We start from the raw sequence: 17,875 nt of genomic DNA on the forward strand, positions 1-17,875 counted from the left end.
ATTTATATTAAATTGATTATACATGTATATATATATATATATATATATATATATATATATATATATATATATATATATATATATATATATATATATATCTTCTTTTTTTTTACATTTGGAAGTATCAAATATACTGTACCTGACTTTTGCCTTTAGTGATCTGTGACTGTGGTTTCGAAGACACAGGCAAACTCTGCCATCTACTGATTTGAGATGCTCATACCTCCACTCAATGCAGAAAAAAACAAAACAAAAACAAAATCATTTTGTTTATATTACTAATGTAGTTTTACCTCAGTCAGTTATAGCCTGGTCAGCATTGATGTGGCCTGAAATGTACTTGTTTTGTTGTGCTGTGCTTAATACAAACCTAAATAATATCCGTAATAAGTAATAATAACCTGAAGAAGAGCAGAAGATCTATTTATGCCAGTTATTCACTGAAAAGGTGTGGTATGTGTTGATGTAAGAGAGGGAAAAGTGTAAAACTGCAACATTAGTCAGTCATTTGTGAATTAATGGAGGAACATGAAGGCAGCATGGCTTTTTTCTTTTTTCTGTGAAGGCAGCATGGCTGTCAACATCCGATGACGTACAGCTTGACGTACACAGTGCGCGTGAGGGCGTCTCTGTGTATCACGTGTTCCAAATGGCCCAATGAGAGAGCGTCTTTTCTGAACCCGGAAAACGATTTTCGTGACAGTACGGTGGAGATTTTTTGTTAATGACGCTTTGGATTTCTTCTTGCCGCGTCTCCGTTTATCTCTTTTTGGAACAGTTTTGAAGCATCTCCACATGGACGCTCACACGAGACGCCCGCGTATGTCGTAGAGGGTTAACCGTTAACGTTAAGCGCATTGCCGGGTTGGTATTCAGTCTTTATTCTGACCTTATTTTTGTCGCAGCAGTTGTTGGATCAGACCGTGAGTCACTGCTGCTGCGTGAACACAAACAGAGACGTGTTCATTTTTGTGGTTTTACAGACGGAAATTTAACTCTTCCCAAGCGTCAGGGACGTTTTACCTTCAACTCAGAACCAGTTCAGTTAAAATAGTATTTGTGGATACAAGCGTTGTCGTAGTGAAATGATTTCTAGTAGAGCTGCAGCAACGCTTTATCTGAATTAAATACCCCCAAACTATTTTTGATAACCCATTAATTGGAGTGTGTTTCTAATGGATTTTCAGCTTCTTAAATGTGATAACAAATGTGCTATAATAATTCTGAACAGTGCACATTTTCCGCAGTCTTTCTGACGTTGTTTGGACCAAACAACTAATCTGCTTATTAACAAAAATATTACATTGATGAATTGTTATTAATAAGTAAAAACAATCCAATACTTGCAGTTTACTGTTGAGGTACATTTACTAAAGTAGTTTTGTGATTTTTGGTCAGATGATGGGATAAACATGGCAATGTCATCATGCCATCATTTCAGTGTATATGCACATATATACCAATAAGTACTCTAGAGCTGAAAAAAATGTTGGTGGGTGCTTTAGTAATTTTATTTAATTAAATAAATAAATAAATAAATAAATAAATCCCCTGTGTTTGGTTTCAGACAAAAGCAAAAAGCATTTTGAAAGCTAAAAGAATATATCAATACGGCCCCTAATAATGATTGGCGTAATATTATATATTATTGTTTTTATCTAAGATCTAGTTTTGTCAATCTAAGTGTACATTTCACACGTGTTTTTCTCTGAACAGCTCTTCACAGTCAGTCCATGGCTGATCAGCATGAGTCCATCGATCTCAGGTCTCCTCCAGTGGACCCATCAGTAGCTGCAGCACACAGCTGGTTCCCTGGACCTCCTCCTCCCATCTACTCTTGCAACCTGACCCCTGAACTGGTGGCCAAAGCCCGAGAGGAGCTCCAGGAGAAACCAGAATGGCGTCTCCGGGATGTTCAAGCTCTCAGAGACATGATATTGAAGGTTCTGTTTTGGGCTCTTATATTTACATTCAAACAAACACAGTCTCAATCCTGCTTTCAAGACAACTGTACCTGTTTATGACTAGCATTTAAAGCACCAATGGCAGTGATGGGTATTTGCTATTTACTAAAATACTTTTCAAAGTACATTGAAAGTTAGTTGGGCACATTACATTAACATTTACTTGAGCATTTCACAATTTTAGTCAGAATTTGTTTACTTTGACTTGCAAAGATGTTCAGGGTTTTGTGATGATGTAACCAAATTCAAGGTGCCAATCATAATAGTATGAAAACGTCTAAACATGCTCCAATGAAAAATAATTAATTTAACAGGAGAAAACTCAGCCTGAGCATACCCACGCAGTTCTGAGAATCATCAGGCAAAAATAGTGACAACATTTGTGTGGGTGGGACACAGGAATGCAGACATTGACATATAATATTATCCCACTAAAACACATTTTCTATATTTAGTCTCAAATGTGCCATTAATATTATTGTAGATGGTTGATATTGATTATTATATCATAGATATAGATTAAAGATGAGAATTTATGGACGGTAAGATCATTCTGGACTTTAATTGGCAGTGGAGTAGTTCGACACTGCTTTATTGTTACTTTTACTGTAAAGTAAAGAATTGCATTTTCCTCTGTATTGGTCTGGATTTAATGCTTTTAGTTATATTGACTAGACTTTTTAATGAAGACTTCCTATTTCTGCAGTTGATTTATTACGTGCACCACCTAACCCTAACCCTATTCAACAAGTTCCTTTTCCCCCACCTGGCTCTACAGGAACAGCCTAATCTCCGGACAAGGCTAGACGATGCCTTCCTCCTGCGCTTCCTGCGGGCCAGGAAGTTTGACTACGACCGTGCCCTGCAGCTGCTGCTCAATTATCAAGCGGGTCGTAAAGCCTGGCCTGAGGTGTTCCAGGACCTGAAGCCATCTACGGTAAAGCACGTCCTGGACCTGGGCTTCCTCACTGTCCTGCCTCGGCCAGACCCCAACGGACGATACATCCTTTGTCTCCGGCCAGGTTTGTATCTACAGCATGTAATGTTCAAAAAAGAATTCAGCAGTGTTGCAATGACTTGACCATTTTATAATGACTTTACTCACATTGCCTACAATCTGTGTGTTTATTTAAACCTATGCATGAATAATTGTTCATTTATTTGCTTTAGTCATTTTTTGCAATTACTCAGTTTAGTTTTCTATTTACAGGAAAATGGAAACCAAATGATTATCCATTTGTTGACAATGTAAGAGCCATTTATCTGACCCTGGAGAAGTTAATCCAGCCAGAGGAGACACAGGTGAACGGCATAGTCATTTTAGCAGACTACACTGGTGTGGGTATGTCACAAGCATCCAATCCAGGCCCATTCCTTGCCAAAAAAGTTGTGAGCATCCTCCAGGTAAGCACTCTATCATAGGAGATTGTGTGTATTATCTGAAAGAAAAACAACATAAATAAAATCAGTTTGATAGATAAAATGATAAATGTTATTCTGTCTTAGTCTTTGTGCACTGCCTGTTGAGTCTTGTCCTGACGGCAGTGTTTAATGTTTACATTGGCACACACATTGCATGAAACATTTGACAAAGACCAGATGTCTCTGTGCTGAACCCAGGTTCTCTTCTTATTCACAGGATGGGTTTCCAATCAGAATCAAGGCCGTTAACATCATAAACGAGCCCAGGATTTTCAAAGGCATATTTGCCATAATCAAGCCGTTTCTAAAGGAGAAGATGGCAGAGAGGGTAACTGTTGTCCTTGCATATTATTTGAATAATTTGTTATAAACAAAGGCCCTTTTATGTATGGTGTATGTAACTTTTATCTGAAGCGTGTGCCCTTTTTTTATCTGTGAAAGTGGAAGGCTCAAGCTGATACAGACAACATGTACACTTTAATATAGTTACAACGGGTACAGCACAATATTAACATTTAGAGTTTGGCTTGTGCTCCTCCTGCTCCTGATGCAAACATCCATCTCTTTAGCTGCTTGGTGCTCTAATGTGTTCACCAGCAACTACAGTATCTGTAGCATGTAATCTTCAGTATGAGTGACATTTTCTATTCAAATTAAATATTGATTACAAACACTTAAGATAATAAAACTGGTATGTTTGTTGTCTTCTTGAACAGTACGTCCTTCATGGCTCGGACCTTCGCTCTCTGCACAGGAACATCCCAGCAATGGTCCTGCCAGAGGAGTATGGCGGCACTGCAGGCCAACTAGACATGAGTGCATGGTCCAGACTGCTGCTGGACTGTGAAGAGGAGTTCATTGTGGAGTTTTGTCAGCCAGATCCACTAGAGGGCGTATTGCTCCCAGACTCCATGCCGTTTGAAGGAGAACAGACAAGTGGGCAGGACGATGACACCTTCAGGGGGTTGCGATCACAACTTTACTACTGTTACTGATGCATTTCATGTTTCATTAAAAACACGCGTTCAGACTATTTACAGGGCGCGTTTCCGAATTTGTGTAAGATTTATTTTACTAACAAAGCAGCACTACTTTGGCAGATTGTCTACTCTAATTTACATGTAGCACAACACTCAGTCTTGATTCCAAGGCAGCTGCAGACTCAGGCAGAGAGGCTTTTCACATAAGCGGGTGCATGTTTAGAGATTATTTGTGTTCCCTATTAATTCATTTCTATTATGTCCAGTACAAATGGTCAGTTGCCCATATTTAAAGAATCCTCCTGATCATTCTGGCCATTTGAATGCCTTTTAAAATGTGCTTCCAATGTAAGAGATGTGGGACAAAAGCCACAGGTCTACTACTTTATTTAGTTAAACCTAATATGACGCCTCAGCAGTTGTTGGCCAAATAAAGTGGCCATCTGCTGATGTTATTGTCTTTGTTGTAGCAAGTTCCCTGTTTGTGTTATTAGCTGTTCACCTAAGCTCAGCACAAAAACACTGTCTGGAGAAACATAAAGAGGGAATTAGGCACTTAAAAACTTGTTGTCATCGATCTCTTCCACTGGGAGGACGTTAGGAAACGGTCGCTTTATAGCCAGTAAGTACAGGGACCAAAAAGAGTTTCATGACTGTTTTTGGGCAGACATGGGAAAATGTGAACATACTGTGTAACATTTTCCAGTGAGGAAGAATAAAAAAAAAATCAGTCACACGCCAGCCAATAGTGATCTGTTAGTCACAGTTTCAGTGGAGGTACTAATGTCATGTATTGCCTTAAACCACTGTAATCCGTGGATTCTCCTTGGGATGTATCATAAATTATGTATTTTTGTTACCAAAAAAGTAATCCCATTTATTGCCATCAGGTCTTGTTTTTATAAGTGCAAATATACTTGATTGTTCGTAAGTTAGTTGAAATGGATAATGTCATTTACATCACATGCTAATGTCGTGTCATACACAGCAATTTTGGGCCTTTTTTTAAAAAAAAAATGACGGTTTAATTTTCTCCAGTTTGAATCTCCTGAGAGGATTATTTTCAGTTAAAACAGATAATCTGCCTCATGTATTTTTTCTTTCTTTCTTCCTTTATTACAATTTTTACATTTTCCATCTGTTGTTGGTCACATAGTCTTAACACGGGGTCATTGCTAATTACAGGGGATCACATGGGAAGTAGAAAAAAGATGTGTTTGCCAAATTTCACAACAGGCTATGTACAAAAATGTGCAATAATGTTGGGTTTGTTTTCAAGTGGTAGCCTGGAGCTAGCTTTTAATAACGTTCAGTCTTTTACAGTTTTATTTTAAGCATGTGTGTGAGACAATAAGCTTAATTGTATTGCAGGATATTTATCGTTGATAGTTGACAGTAGATAATAAAGTAAACGCAGGCCACTGGTGTCTTGTTTGTGTTTTGGCAGAAGATAGCGATGACTCTGGTATTTTTACAACATAATTACAGCAAACTGGGCTCATGGGTCCCCAAAAAAGAGAAAGTAGATTTGTTTGTCACTTGAGCTAAAGTAGTAACACCACAGTATAAAACAGTCCTGCATTCACTTCAGTAAAACGGGGCTATTGTGGAAAACAGTCCCTTTATCCCTTTAATTTAATATTTCAAGGTTGTTTCTTATGAAAATGGAGCAAAGTTTAAATACCACTTGTACCTATATGTGCTGCTTTATCATTACAAAACGATCATAAGTTGTATGTAAATCAGTACAAAAAAGTACCATTATTTCCAATTACTGCAAGTCCTCATCAGAATCAAAGGGAGATATTTATGTCGAGCAGTATATGAGATGAGATGAGATACACAATGTTAATATTTTGTCCCAACACTTTTCATTGGCCCTGAGCTCAGGTGACCCTGTGTGAATTAAAAAAGAATTAAAAATACTGTCACTAAATCCTTAAAGTCAATGTAAAACTATGCATTTCAGAAACAGAAAAGCTGTGTCTTACTTTCAAGTTTAAAATAGGTTTGCCATGTGGTTTGAAAACAGGATCACTGCCACCTGGAATGCAACACAAAACTCATTAATTCCCTCTGTTTCTCTCAATTGAGTATGACTCTAATTTAACTTTGTGCAGCCTACACTGTTGGATACAGTTGGTTTTCTGTTTCCATGACAGTGGTGAGCTGTGATGGAGTTCATAGCAGTTCATTATTGCCTCATGTGAGCACCTAAACTTTATGAAAATGCACTTGCGACAGATACTGAGTAGGGGCTGCAAACTAACTGCACTAGTGCTACATTGTGAAGGCTGTAAATTATGATTACTTTGATTTATGATTAATCTGCAAATATTGGCCCTTGGTGAATCAATTAAACCAGAGTGTAGGAATCAAAGGCGATGTCTTTAAGTGCCCCTCATATTAGCATCTTGTCATTTCATCAAGGAGCATGAATGAAACCTCAAACAAAGGAAATCCACAAACATGGTAATGTGACAGAAAGCACACTTTGTTTATTTATTTATTCATTCATTTATGTTGCTGTTATCTCATTGGAAAGAAAGAAAGATTTTTGCTCAGCTTACCTGCACTTGTGGTGTGTGCGGAGATGTCAGAAACAGGCAGATTACATCTAATAATTCATTTTATCAAAGGCTGAAGCCTTCAGGGAGAAAAGAGAGAGAGAAAGAACAGCTAAATAAAGAGGTATGTTTTTTTGACTGACAGGATAAAAATGCTGTTTTCCCTGTATTTTACCATACATTTGAAACATTTCTTTTGTAAATGATTTGAATTAATGGCCTTGTGACGGACAGGCGACCTGTCCAGGATATACCCCGCCTTTCACCCAATGTCAGCTGGGATTGGCACCAGCGCCCCCTGTGACCCGCATGGGGCGCCATGTGGAGGTTAAAGTGGTAAAAGATGAATGAATGAATTTGAATTCCACACATTGCAATCTTGCTATGGGCATCAAAAGGGCTAAGGGCTTATGTTGCCATCTAAACCTCCAATATTGCTGTGGCTGTGGAGATAATGTGGACGTCTACAGCTCCTGAGGCACATTTATCTTTAATCAATATACCAACACTTCTACTTCCAAGAGTTAAGCCTATGTGTATATAAAAAATATACAGAAATACAGCTGGTAGAAACACTCCAAAAAGACACAGTGGGGTCAGGCTAGATTCATAGTCCGATTAGCCCTGCATGTACACACGGACTGGAGTCGGACTTGGCATGGAAGTAGTTTGGGCCGGAGACACACAGTGTGCATGTGGTTAGCACTGTTGCCTCACAGCAAGAAGGTTGCTGCTGATTCGTGTCCCGGTCTGGGGCCTTTCTGTGTGGAGTTTGCATGTTCTGTCTGTGTGGGTTTTTTTTTTCCAGGTCTGCTGGTTTCATCCCACATATACAAACACATGCTGAGATTAATTGGACACTCTAAATAGCTTGTGTGTGTGAGTCTGTGATTGAATGGTTGTTTGTCTCTATGTGTTTTGTGATGGACTGGCGACCTGTCCAGGATGCAACCCCCCCCCTCTTCACTCTGTCAGCTGGGACTGACACCACAACCGTCATATGGAGGATAAAGTGGGAGACAATGAATGGACGGATTATGCTGTGTTCTGTTTTGTTGAACCTACATTTTATGTCATTTTATTATACATATCATTTATACAACAATGGCTCACTGAATTGTCCAAGCTAAAACCACTTTATTTTCTGTATTTATTTTATTACTAGCAGGGACAGCTGAATATATCTGAGTGTTTTCTATAATACAAGTGATGATGATGATAATGATGCATCTATGTGCACATAAACGGTTAAACATCTTAAAACACATCTGGGGGGATTTCCGTCTAAAGAAAAACTCTGGTCTCTGGTGGTCTGATGAGCATCCGAACAAAACCGATATGACTTTCAAGATATAATTCGATCCCAAGACAAATAAATAAATTAGAAAAGATGTAGAATCTGTGCAGTGTCTGGTTGGCTCCAGCCCACGGAGGAGTGGGAACCTCCACAGGCGCACTGTGATTGGCTCACACAGGGCCAACTCCATTTTGGAAAACAGCTGTTTGAAGACACAACCTTTCCTCATTGTTTGCCGACGGTACCCAGAGAAAATTCGGGCTGATGTGACTATTTTCAGTTGTGGGACCACAGGGTCATTAACAGACCAGAATAGCCATGGGAAGAGCAGAGAAGCACAGAAAAAACACGGTGGACAAATAGCTATAAAAAGGGCATTGTTTTCCTGCTGCCTTCTCGAGATCAGAATCAAATGCCCCAAAACACTCTGGGTTAGATGTTCATTTTTCTGAGAGGATCAGTATCTTCAATATAGTTGAGGTTAAACTGTGCAATAACATAAAAACACATGTAATATAATTCAAATGGAGTCACTTGATTCTGATCACATGAGGTCAGCAGACTCACCATGGGGGCTCCCTGGTGACCAATAACATCCGGACGGGGTCTGAGGTTGGTTGGTTCCATGATACAGGGGGATGTGATGCAGAGGGGCAGCACAAAGAGTCCCAATAACACACTGAGGTACAGCAGCATGACAACCACCTGGAAAACTGGGACAAGACAGTTTAGATTAGAAAATCAATGCCAATGGTAAAAGAAAAAAAAGAGCTTAGCATGAAGAGTGAAAACAGGGGAAACAATTGCCATGCTTTACTGCTCACTAACTCATCTGAAGCTCATTAATTAACATAAATCTAAACTAGGAAGCATCCTCAGTATGGACATAAATCCTAGCTCTAACAACACCAACCATGTGGAAATGACAGTTTCAGGCAGACAGAATGGATGACACATAGGACACTGGGTTGACTCTCAGTGATGCTCAAAACTGTTTATACCTACACAAAATGGTCAAGGCAGTGACATCAGAGACCTAAGGGAGGTAAACAGACACGCAGAGATACATTGCGACCTGCATCCACCTCGGTGTCAGTAAACGATGAAGGCAACATTAAGGACACAGAGGAATGCAACCGTTTCAAGGTCAGCTGTGAGGCGGGGCTGAGTAGTCAACTCTTGTTACACACGGGAGCATGTGCGCTCACACACTCACTTGATATTCAGACTCCGCTCTGCATTACTGCATAGATGCTATGGAGGAAGGAATCAGGACTAAATCTTTCCACCTGATCTAAATCTCTGAACGGGCCAGAACCAAAAAAGACAAACATGCCATGTATGAGTTTTGAACGTCTAAAGGAGAGGAAAGGGAAAATCCTTGAAAGAGCTTCATATACTTTTGTTGTTCGAAGATTTTACTGTGAGCAAGTAGTTGCCAGACCTGATACACCTGACACATTCATGTTAGAATAATTTCAGTGTGTTCACAAAACTGGTGTAATAATACACACTCAACACTGCCAAACCTCAAACAGAGCACTGCTCTTTAGAAACAAACTATCCAAGGTGTTCAGGTAGGAAAGTATCACATAAAGTAAGAATGTCCATTATCTCCAACACCCTGGGTGGAGGTCCTGGTCTCTGTCTTCATGGAGTTAATCATTCAACACTCTTCCCGCCGTGTGTCGTGTAACAGAAACTCTCATATTGTGCCAGTAAAAGGTAAACATACTTGTTTTTTCTGAGCGGGCGACCTGTCCGGCCACAATCCATGACAGCGCTGTTACAGCAGCAAGAGCCCCTATGTGCAAGAATGGACCTGTAGCCTGAACAGAGAAGTGAGCCAGAGAAAAGAGGACGAAGAAGGAGAGAGATAAACAAACGAAGAGGGAGAGAGATAAACAAACAAAGAAAGAAAGAGAACTACAATGAGAGAAGTCAGCGTGGCATAACATTACAGATATTATTGGGGGTTAAGACACTGCTATGGTGACACCTCAGAAATAAGAGCTATAATTACAGAAGCACTCCATTTTTAATTGCATCGATTTCAGTGAAATTGTGATCCACTTCAATCGCACATTATCGCCGGTGTAATAAACTCATAGGGATACACTGATCATAATCTTACCAGAACATTTTGGATATTGTTACCAGGACAATGGTACATTGAGAGTTGAATTACACCTTGTTCCATAAAGAATAGAAAATGGATAGTGAGCGCTTCTGATCAGCAGGTCGTGGACTTACTTACACGTAACTGTGGCCATATTCTTGTATCTGGTGCACTTAAAAATGGTCTTGTCTGGTTATTAGATGTTCTAAAAAAGACTCCATACAAATAATCAAAAGAGTTTGTTTTTTGTGAAAGTGAAACCCTTTGATAGCTGAATCATTTCAGCAATTACCACATCCATGGTTCTCTCTCTCTTGATTATTTTCTTGTTAGTCTCGGTACATTTCTTTAAACAGTGACGTGGGGGCTTCCCCATGTTTCTGTCAGCTGACCTGCAAGGAGATAGGAATGATGTCCCACTCTTGGCCCCATGTTTGACTGACAGAGATCACCCCAGCAACGGTGGTGATCAGAGCAGCAGTCACACCTATCTGCAAGGGTAGAGATGGAGAGATTGAAGTTAAGAGGCTGACACTTCAAATAGACACATGTACATGCTCAAACAGATGCACAAACACTAAAGAATAACCCAGATTATCTCCTGGCACTTTTACACCTCCAACAGTGCTCAGTGCTTGCATTTGTTTTGCAGATAGCAGGTCGCTTACTGGGCTTTTATTAGCATCTTCGGACAACAAGATCCAAACAACAAGTTCAGCTGACTGGCATTGAACACACACACACACACACACACATGCCCACATGCACAGAGAAAGATGCATCTTGCTGGCCTCTTTTTTTCTGTGCCCCAATTTTTCAACCCCCACAATAACACACTTTCACACGATGGGCACTTTACCTTATGGAGCCAGTGCAAATTTAACTGTTGCCCAAGTGCAATGTGGCAAAGTGCTAAAACCTGAAAAAAAGACAGGGTGAAAGAAAAAAAGTTAAATAAACACATGTGAGAGAAAAAAATCTTCCAAAAACAAGCCTGCTGCTTCACAGGCGTCAGTTTGCTCAGCATCAGCAAGTGACTTCTCTTTGTTTGGTAACACATAACGGACAATTCAAAAGCTGCCTCAACAAGAAATCTACTGTGAGCACTCCTTAGTGAGTGTTTGTGGGACACACCATTAAAAATGCAATATAGGTGAAGCCAGCAGCGGTGGTTGCCAAGATAGGAACCGTGCCATCACTCCACTCCCCAGAGCGGTTGTAGAGAAACCTGCAGGAACAAGACGGAGAATAATATTTGTTTTCATGTAAGCTCTCACTTACAGTAGAATGTGAACACATTGAAGTAAAGACTTCCAAGAACCGTGCATCTGTGGTGGATTTATGAATTAGCTTATAAAATGATTATCTGTCATTTTAATTGCGATACACCAAGTCATATTTTGATACGATACTGGTCAAAATCACTGGATTGGATATCGGAAAAAGAAAAATATACAATCAGATACAATCCGTAGAGATTAAATATCACATTAATGCGTCACAGACTGTATAAATGAAAACAAAACGAGTACAAAGACAGTATTGGAATCAGTACATTCTCAACATTGTGACATATTGGACACAAAAAAGCACTATCAAGCCACCTCTATACACCTTGATGAGTGTGCTGTAATGCATGATCTGGTGAAAGAACAATTAACACGAGGCTACAAAACAAAACCTTTGTGAATAACTGGTCGTCTGCTGTTTCACCGCCCACCATGAAACCAAGAACTTCATGCTTTATTTTGCTGCAATAAAACTAATACAGACAAACAAACACAGAGGCATCAGTGACTGCAGACAGAGACAGAATTCAGACCAAAGAAAGTTAATGTATGGTATTATTCATGAATGGATGTAAAAGGGAACAGTGAAGAAAACAGCCTACTCTTACTTCCTTGTGTTGAGCATCATCAGTTCAGATTTCACTCATCAGTGAAACCATTTAATGAATGCATTCAGATCAGTGTTAAACATCTACAGTTACTTTTACAAACTTAACAGTCTTGCAGAAGTTTGATTTGTTTGAATTGAATTTTTTTAAATCAGTGTATGTTGGAGGGCAGTGGGGAGGGTTGCTTGTTTGACAATATTACCTCATTGTCGAGAATGCAGAGAGAAAAATCATTAAGTTAATTTTTAGCCTGGTGCCTGATGTGGGGACTGTGGAATGGGGAAAATGTCATGGTGTGTCTAAATTGGTAATGAGACGGTCAATAAGGTAAACTGAATTCTTTAGTGTTAGTACAACACTACACATTGTTGAGCTGCTGTTTGCCGTACGTGTCAACAGATTCTATCTAGTCACATAGTTTTGTAACCCAACAAACATGAACAGCAACGGCTGGTGAACTGGTTATTGGCATGTTCCAGCAGGTGAATCACGACCGACTCGAAACTCCTCCGTGTTTGTGTCACTGTCACCGTCTCCTTACATATGTCTTTATGTAACGTGTGCACACGGCCTCAACAATTACATGCAATGCAGTGTTTGAGTATGTTTGTGTGTGTGTGAGAGAGAGAGAGAGGGAGAGTACACATTTTCAGAATATTTATCACAAGAGTACAGATTACCATTCTATTCATTCTACATACTACATAAAATTACATCCATCCAGAGCAAGTGGATGCCTATATCACATGGTTTACAGCTGCAGAGCAAAAACAAGTGCATGTGTGTGTGTGTGCATTGATATGGCATCTACAGCCTCCACCACTAATTACATTCAAAGCCTTATCAGTAATTTGAGTGTCACAGAGCTGTAGCAGGGTCACTAGAGCTGATGCTCTCAGCCCTTTGTGAATATATTTAAAGTGCAGCTGGTCCAGGACAGACTGCTGCTAAATCTCTGGAGCACACAAAGGGCAGGGATGTCATCTCTGCTATCATCTGTGGGACCCACACAAAAAAGCAGGAAGAAAAGCAGGACATTTGTGCAGTTCCTGTTAAAAAGGATTCACAAATGTCTGCCCAAAAGAACCAATACAGATCCAGAGATCTGTATTCAAATATTTCAGAAAATATTGATCAGTGTTTCCCAAACCTCAAAAAGATGATGTGGATTGTCCATGAACCAAAATTATTCAGTTTTCTAGAAGTATTACTCTGTTACTGTATATGGACCAAAGCAACCAGAGCTTGTGGTAATTATAAAAGACTCAAGACAATTAATGGATTATCAAAATATTTGACAATTAATCTAGTAGTCAATTCTCAATTCAGTAATCGCTGCAGCCTTACAAAACACACCAGGGAGAAATAGTGCTGTTGATAGTAATGGCATTGCTGGGGGGGGGCAGGGACTGTTTTGGTATCTAAAAAAAAAGAAATTGGATGAGCAAGGGGAGGAAGAACAGCACAGACAAAAAGTACAGAGGGAAAGAAATATGAAAAAAGAAATTTGATGATAACAGTGGTGATAAAGAGTCAAATTGAAAGAGGTGTGTGTGAACAGGAGGAGGGGGAGGGGAAGAAAGGAGCTGTCAAGAAACATCAGTGTATTATGGGAGGAGTAACATGAGCCATTTTGCTCTATAACATCTACAGTAAACATTCACATTATACAAACATAGACTGAAGGAAAACAAAAACAAAAGAAAACATATGCATGGTTTCAAAACAGGTGTTACGGTTATGGGTTTAGAATGGTTTACAGTTTAATGTTTCAGACGCATTTTATATAAATAAGCCACAGGGCTTAAAGCTGTACAGTATAGGAAATCTTATTTGAGCAATCACTCTGTTATAAAAAGGTATAATCCGTCTCTGCTGAGTCTGCTCGGATTAAGACAGACAGATTAAACCAAATTTGCGAAATCATTTAATCTACGATTATGGAGAGAATTAATTTACAACCTAAACAATATGGTGGCACGTATGAAGCTGTCAGTTTGGTTGAGAACTCACCAGTTGTATTCATGGTAGTCATTATGTGCCTCCCACCAGAAGTAGAACCACACCAGCAGCAGGCAGAAGGTGAAAAGGAGGATGACAGTCCACAGCAACTCCCACTGTGTACACACACGCACGCACGCACGCACACACGCACACACGCACACGCGCACACACAAAATGGAATCAGAAAGAGAGATATTATTGCAAAACATTTCCAGAGGATCTTCAGACACTTCCAGGTTTACTTTTTAAACAATTAACTTTGCTCGTTCTCTTCTACTTTGAGCACATGGTGTCAACTGGGCTGCTGACCCTGAGTGAGTGTATTCCCTAATACACTTTGCTCATTAACAAGGAATTACTTTTAATAACTTCACATGCAGGCTGGGTATTTATCGTCTCTGTGTGTCATGAACCCTCCAACCACGAAAAATATTAAACTGCCGAGCGCCTTCATCTGTAGAATCAGACAGACAGAAGCGCATAGCTAGGGCATACTCGGGAGGATTAAGGCACGGTGTGCCTGTCTCGGTCTACTTTTAATATTTTAACATTTGTCGTGACTCAGTCATGAACTTGCTAAAGAAAACTAAGAGACAATCCACCAGGGGAGCGAACAAAAGAATTTCATCTTGGAGTCAAGTGAAATAAATGACTGAGGTTGAAGCTGGTGACTAACGCAATTCAATCGGACATAAAAACCAGTGCTAGCCATGTGCTCCACTGTGTGGCCCTGGAAGGTAATTGATTTGGTAAAATAAATACCATATCTTGTACGGTTGCCTTTCTGTGTAGAGTGGGGTTTCTCTAGTTTCCCTGACTGTCTGTTCTTATATCTATACATGTAGGGATTGATATTTTATGTGGTTTGGACTGTTGCTCTTTGCTCCTGAACCCAGTGATAAGGATTCTTAAAAAGAAAAAAAGACAAAAGAAAGTCAATCAGTAAAACTTATACATATGTGAGCTGCTGCCAAAACAACCTGTATGTCTACATACGTATAGAGTTTAGCTGCACCCTTGATTGCACCGACCTGCCATGGACCAGACAATTATCTCCTGGATTATGTGCAGTGACACAGTGGAGACACAGGTATGACAGCCTGTCTGTCCTGTTCACATCTGCTCTCACTCGCTCTGTTGACTTAATAATTCTCACTTGTTTGGGAAATTCAAATCATAAATAAAACAAGCTGCCTGAAGCTTCTGTTAAACTTGGACCACCAGACTCAACTTGGAACCATAGTGTAAAAATGTATAAGTTAATGTCAATGCCATGACTGTTGAAAAAAAATGGCATTTTCAAAAGTGTGAGTGGGAAAAAAATTTCCATACACCATCCAAACAACAATGGGTTGCACATGTATTATATACATTGAGAAAATTCCCCGATTATAATAAACTCTTTCCAGCTGTTCTAGTCCAACAACTGTAACAAATGGAAGGTAGCTCTGCTCATTGATGACAAAGCACCAGCATTGGTCCCCACGGTCCTTAAGGACTACCTGGAAAGACCTGGGCTATCTGACCTTGCTCAAGAGAGATGACATCTTTCCTCTCACCTGAACAACCTCCTCTTCCCCTCTGACTCTGATGAATGTGATCTCAGACATGCCCTAGAGGGCCTGGATGGTGCAGTTAATAAATCCCCTGCACTGAGGTCTCTCTAATCGATCACATCATCTAATAAACTGTGTCTCAGTGTCATTTCACAGATGGAAGATCTAATATTTTTTTTTTTCCACTCACACTGCTGCATTAGCCTGAATATGACAATTAGGTTTTGGCTAAAGCTAGATGGAGAACACAAGCAATATAGCATGTGCCATTTTAGTTGTAGCTCCTTTGTCTTAGGAAGAAGATATCAGTCATTAACAGTGTGTGCAGTGCCAACTTTGGCATTGTTTGGATAAGAAATGCAAGGGATATTGGTCAAAAATGGCAAATATTGCACTAGTTGTATTAAATAAATGATAGTTATGAAGAATAACTTTGATTTCCTAGGTGCCAGAGACTTAAAACACTGGACCTCTCCTCCTGTTTCCCAGCTTACTCAGCAGCAAGCCTCTCTAGCCTGACATGACTTGGCCTGCCCTGGACTCATCGCATTAACTTTCTGCACAGTTGTCGTTTTTTTCTTTTTTTGGGTGCAGCCCCCATCGCACAGAAATCAATCTGAGCTCAAGCTCAAGAGTATGAGTGTTTAAGGAAAAGTGCATGCTAACTGTTATGCATGCTTTTTTCTTTTTAGCCCTTAGTGAAATCATGGAAAACAAAATGTAATCAAACTGGCTCCAACTCAAACAAAATCAAATTGTTGAGCTGCAAACAAATATTTTTTAAATATTCCAATAACTTTTTAAAATCATTAAGCAGCATTCAGCTGCTCTGAAAAATGTAGTCCAAATGGGATATGTGAAAGGATGAATGTCCAAAAACCAATTCTATAGAACAAACTTGGATCAACACATCAAACACCAATACCAAATATTAAAAAAAAACTTTCCCTAAAATAGACTGACAGCAAGTTACAGAAAGTAAAACCATTCTTACGAACTCTTGACTAAGGATTTACAGCCCATTCCAAACACCATAAGTCAATATGGTGTCACTGCTGACTCACCACTGCCTCAGAGTCAGTGCTTAAGAAAAACAGGTGTGGCAAGGAAGAGGAGAGAAAAATCAAAACTGGTATATACAGCAGCAAATAATGCTGAATATATAAAACGTTTACGGTGGTTGACTATAAAAGAAACAAAGGAGCAGCACTGACTTAATCGCCAACAACTTCCCCTTTAGTAGCTTTCTGTTTTTTTGTCTTCTCACTGCTTCATAGCAGGCCCAGTGTAGCAAATGGAGCAATCCATTCACTTGGTGTATTGGTTTGTTTTTTCATGTCCACAGGTAACACCTTTACAATGTGGTGTTTAAGACAAACTTCAAATGAGCAATACACTCATGGGAGACCATTTTGACCAACATCACTCATCTGCGTGTGGAGTCTGAGGATTAATGAGCTATTTAGTTATTAGCTTTTTTCTTTAGCGGACATCACTTGTGCTTCACTGCTTCCTACATACAGTACCCATGAGTATAATTGCAGTCTTACACTTGTAACAGGTCATCAAATCACCTTACCAGCAGCCAGGTTCACGGACATCATTAGTAGGATTTAATATCCAGCTAGATCAATCAGTGACCATGAGGGTTAAGTTGAACAGATCACTTCTCTGCGGTAGATTAGGACACCGAAATACATTGCATACTAAAGTTCATTTTTGAATGCTTTAATTTTTTTTTATTTCATAACCAGGGAAATGAGGCAAACGCATATTAGACTGAAGACAGCAGTAGTAGTAGTAGTAATGAGAATCACTCCATGATGTGGATCACATGGTGGTTAAGAGGTTTTCTGATATCCATTTGCCCTACTCTTCCCTTTGTGCACAACTCATAGTGATAATGTCAACATGAACTATCACTGTGCTGTCTTTTCTCTGGAAGAACGGGATTTAGGGAACAATAAAATGCCGTTTTCACTGAAGGGCTATTATTCATGCAGCTGCAGCTCAATTGCACAGCATGCGTGGGCATGCTTGCTCACTTAGATACACACAAAACTACACAA

At 39.6% G+C, this 17,875-nt stretch overlaps 2 protein-coding genes across 2 annotated transcripts; one reads left to right on the plus strand and one right to left on the minus strand.

Moving 5' to 3' along the window:
* The first annotated feature begins 653 nt into the window (after window positions 1–653).
* On the plus strand, window positions 654–5,787 carry ttpal (tocopherol (alpha) transfer protein-like). The gene is made up of 6 exons (XM_044039437.1): window positions 654–864; window positions 1,717–1,943; window positions 2,743–2,986; window positions 3,175–3,368; window positions 3,604–3,714; window positions 4,103–5,787. Exons 2-6 carry the CDS (start codon window positions 1,734–1,736, stop codon window positions 4,379–4,381), a joined length of 1,038 nt encoding a protein of 345 aa, XP_043895372.1. The 5' UTR covers window positions 654–864; window positions 1,717–1,733; the 3' UTR covers window positions 4,382–5,787.
* A 2,875-nt stretch (window positions 5,788–8,662) lies between these two features.
* LOC122776788 (glycerophosphodiester phosphodiesterase domain-containing protein 5-like) lies at window positions 8,663–15,860 on the minus strand. Its single transcript, XM_044037511.1, has 8 exons — window positions 15,810–15,860; window positions 14,260–14,363; window positions 11,484–11,577; window positions 11,209–11,268; window positions 10,742–10,840; window positions 9,966–10,059; window positions 8,798–8,943; window positions 8,663–8,716 (listed from the first exon to the last, which is right to left on the minus strand). The coding sequence occupies exons 1-8, from the start codon at window positions 15,858–15,860 to the stop codon at window positions 8,663–8,665; spliced, it is 702 nt and encodes a 233-aa protein (XP_043893446.1).
* Between the last annotated feature and the right edge of the window lie 2,015 nt (window positions 15,861–17,875).

This window comes from Solea senegalensis, linkage group LG11 (assembly GCF_019176455.1).
Source record: "Solea senegalensis isolate Sse05_10M linkage group LG11, IFAPA_SoseM_1, whole genome shotgun sequence".
NCBI lineage: Eukaryota > Metazoa > Chordata > Actinopteri > Pleuronectiformes > Soleidae > Solea > Solea senegalensis.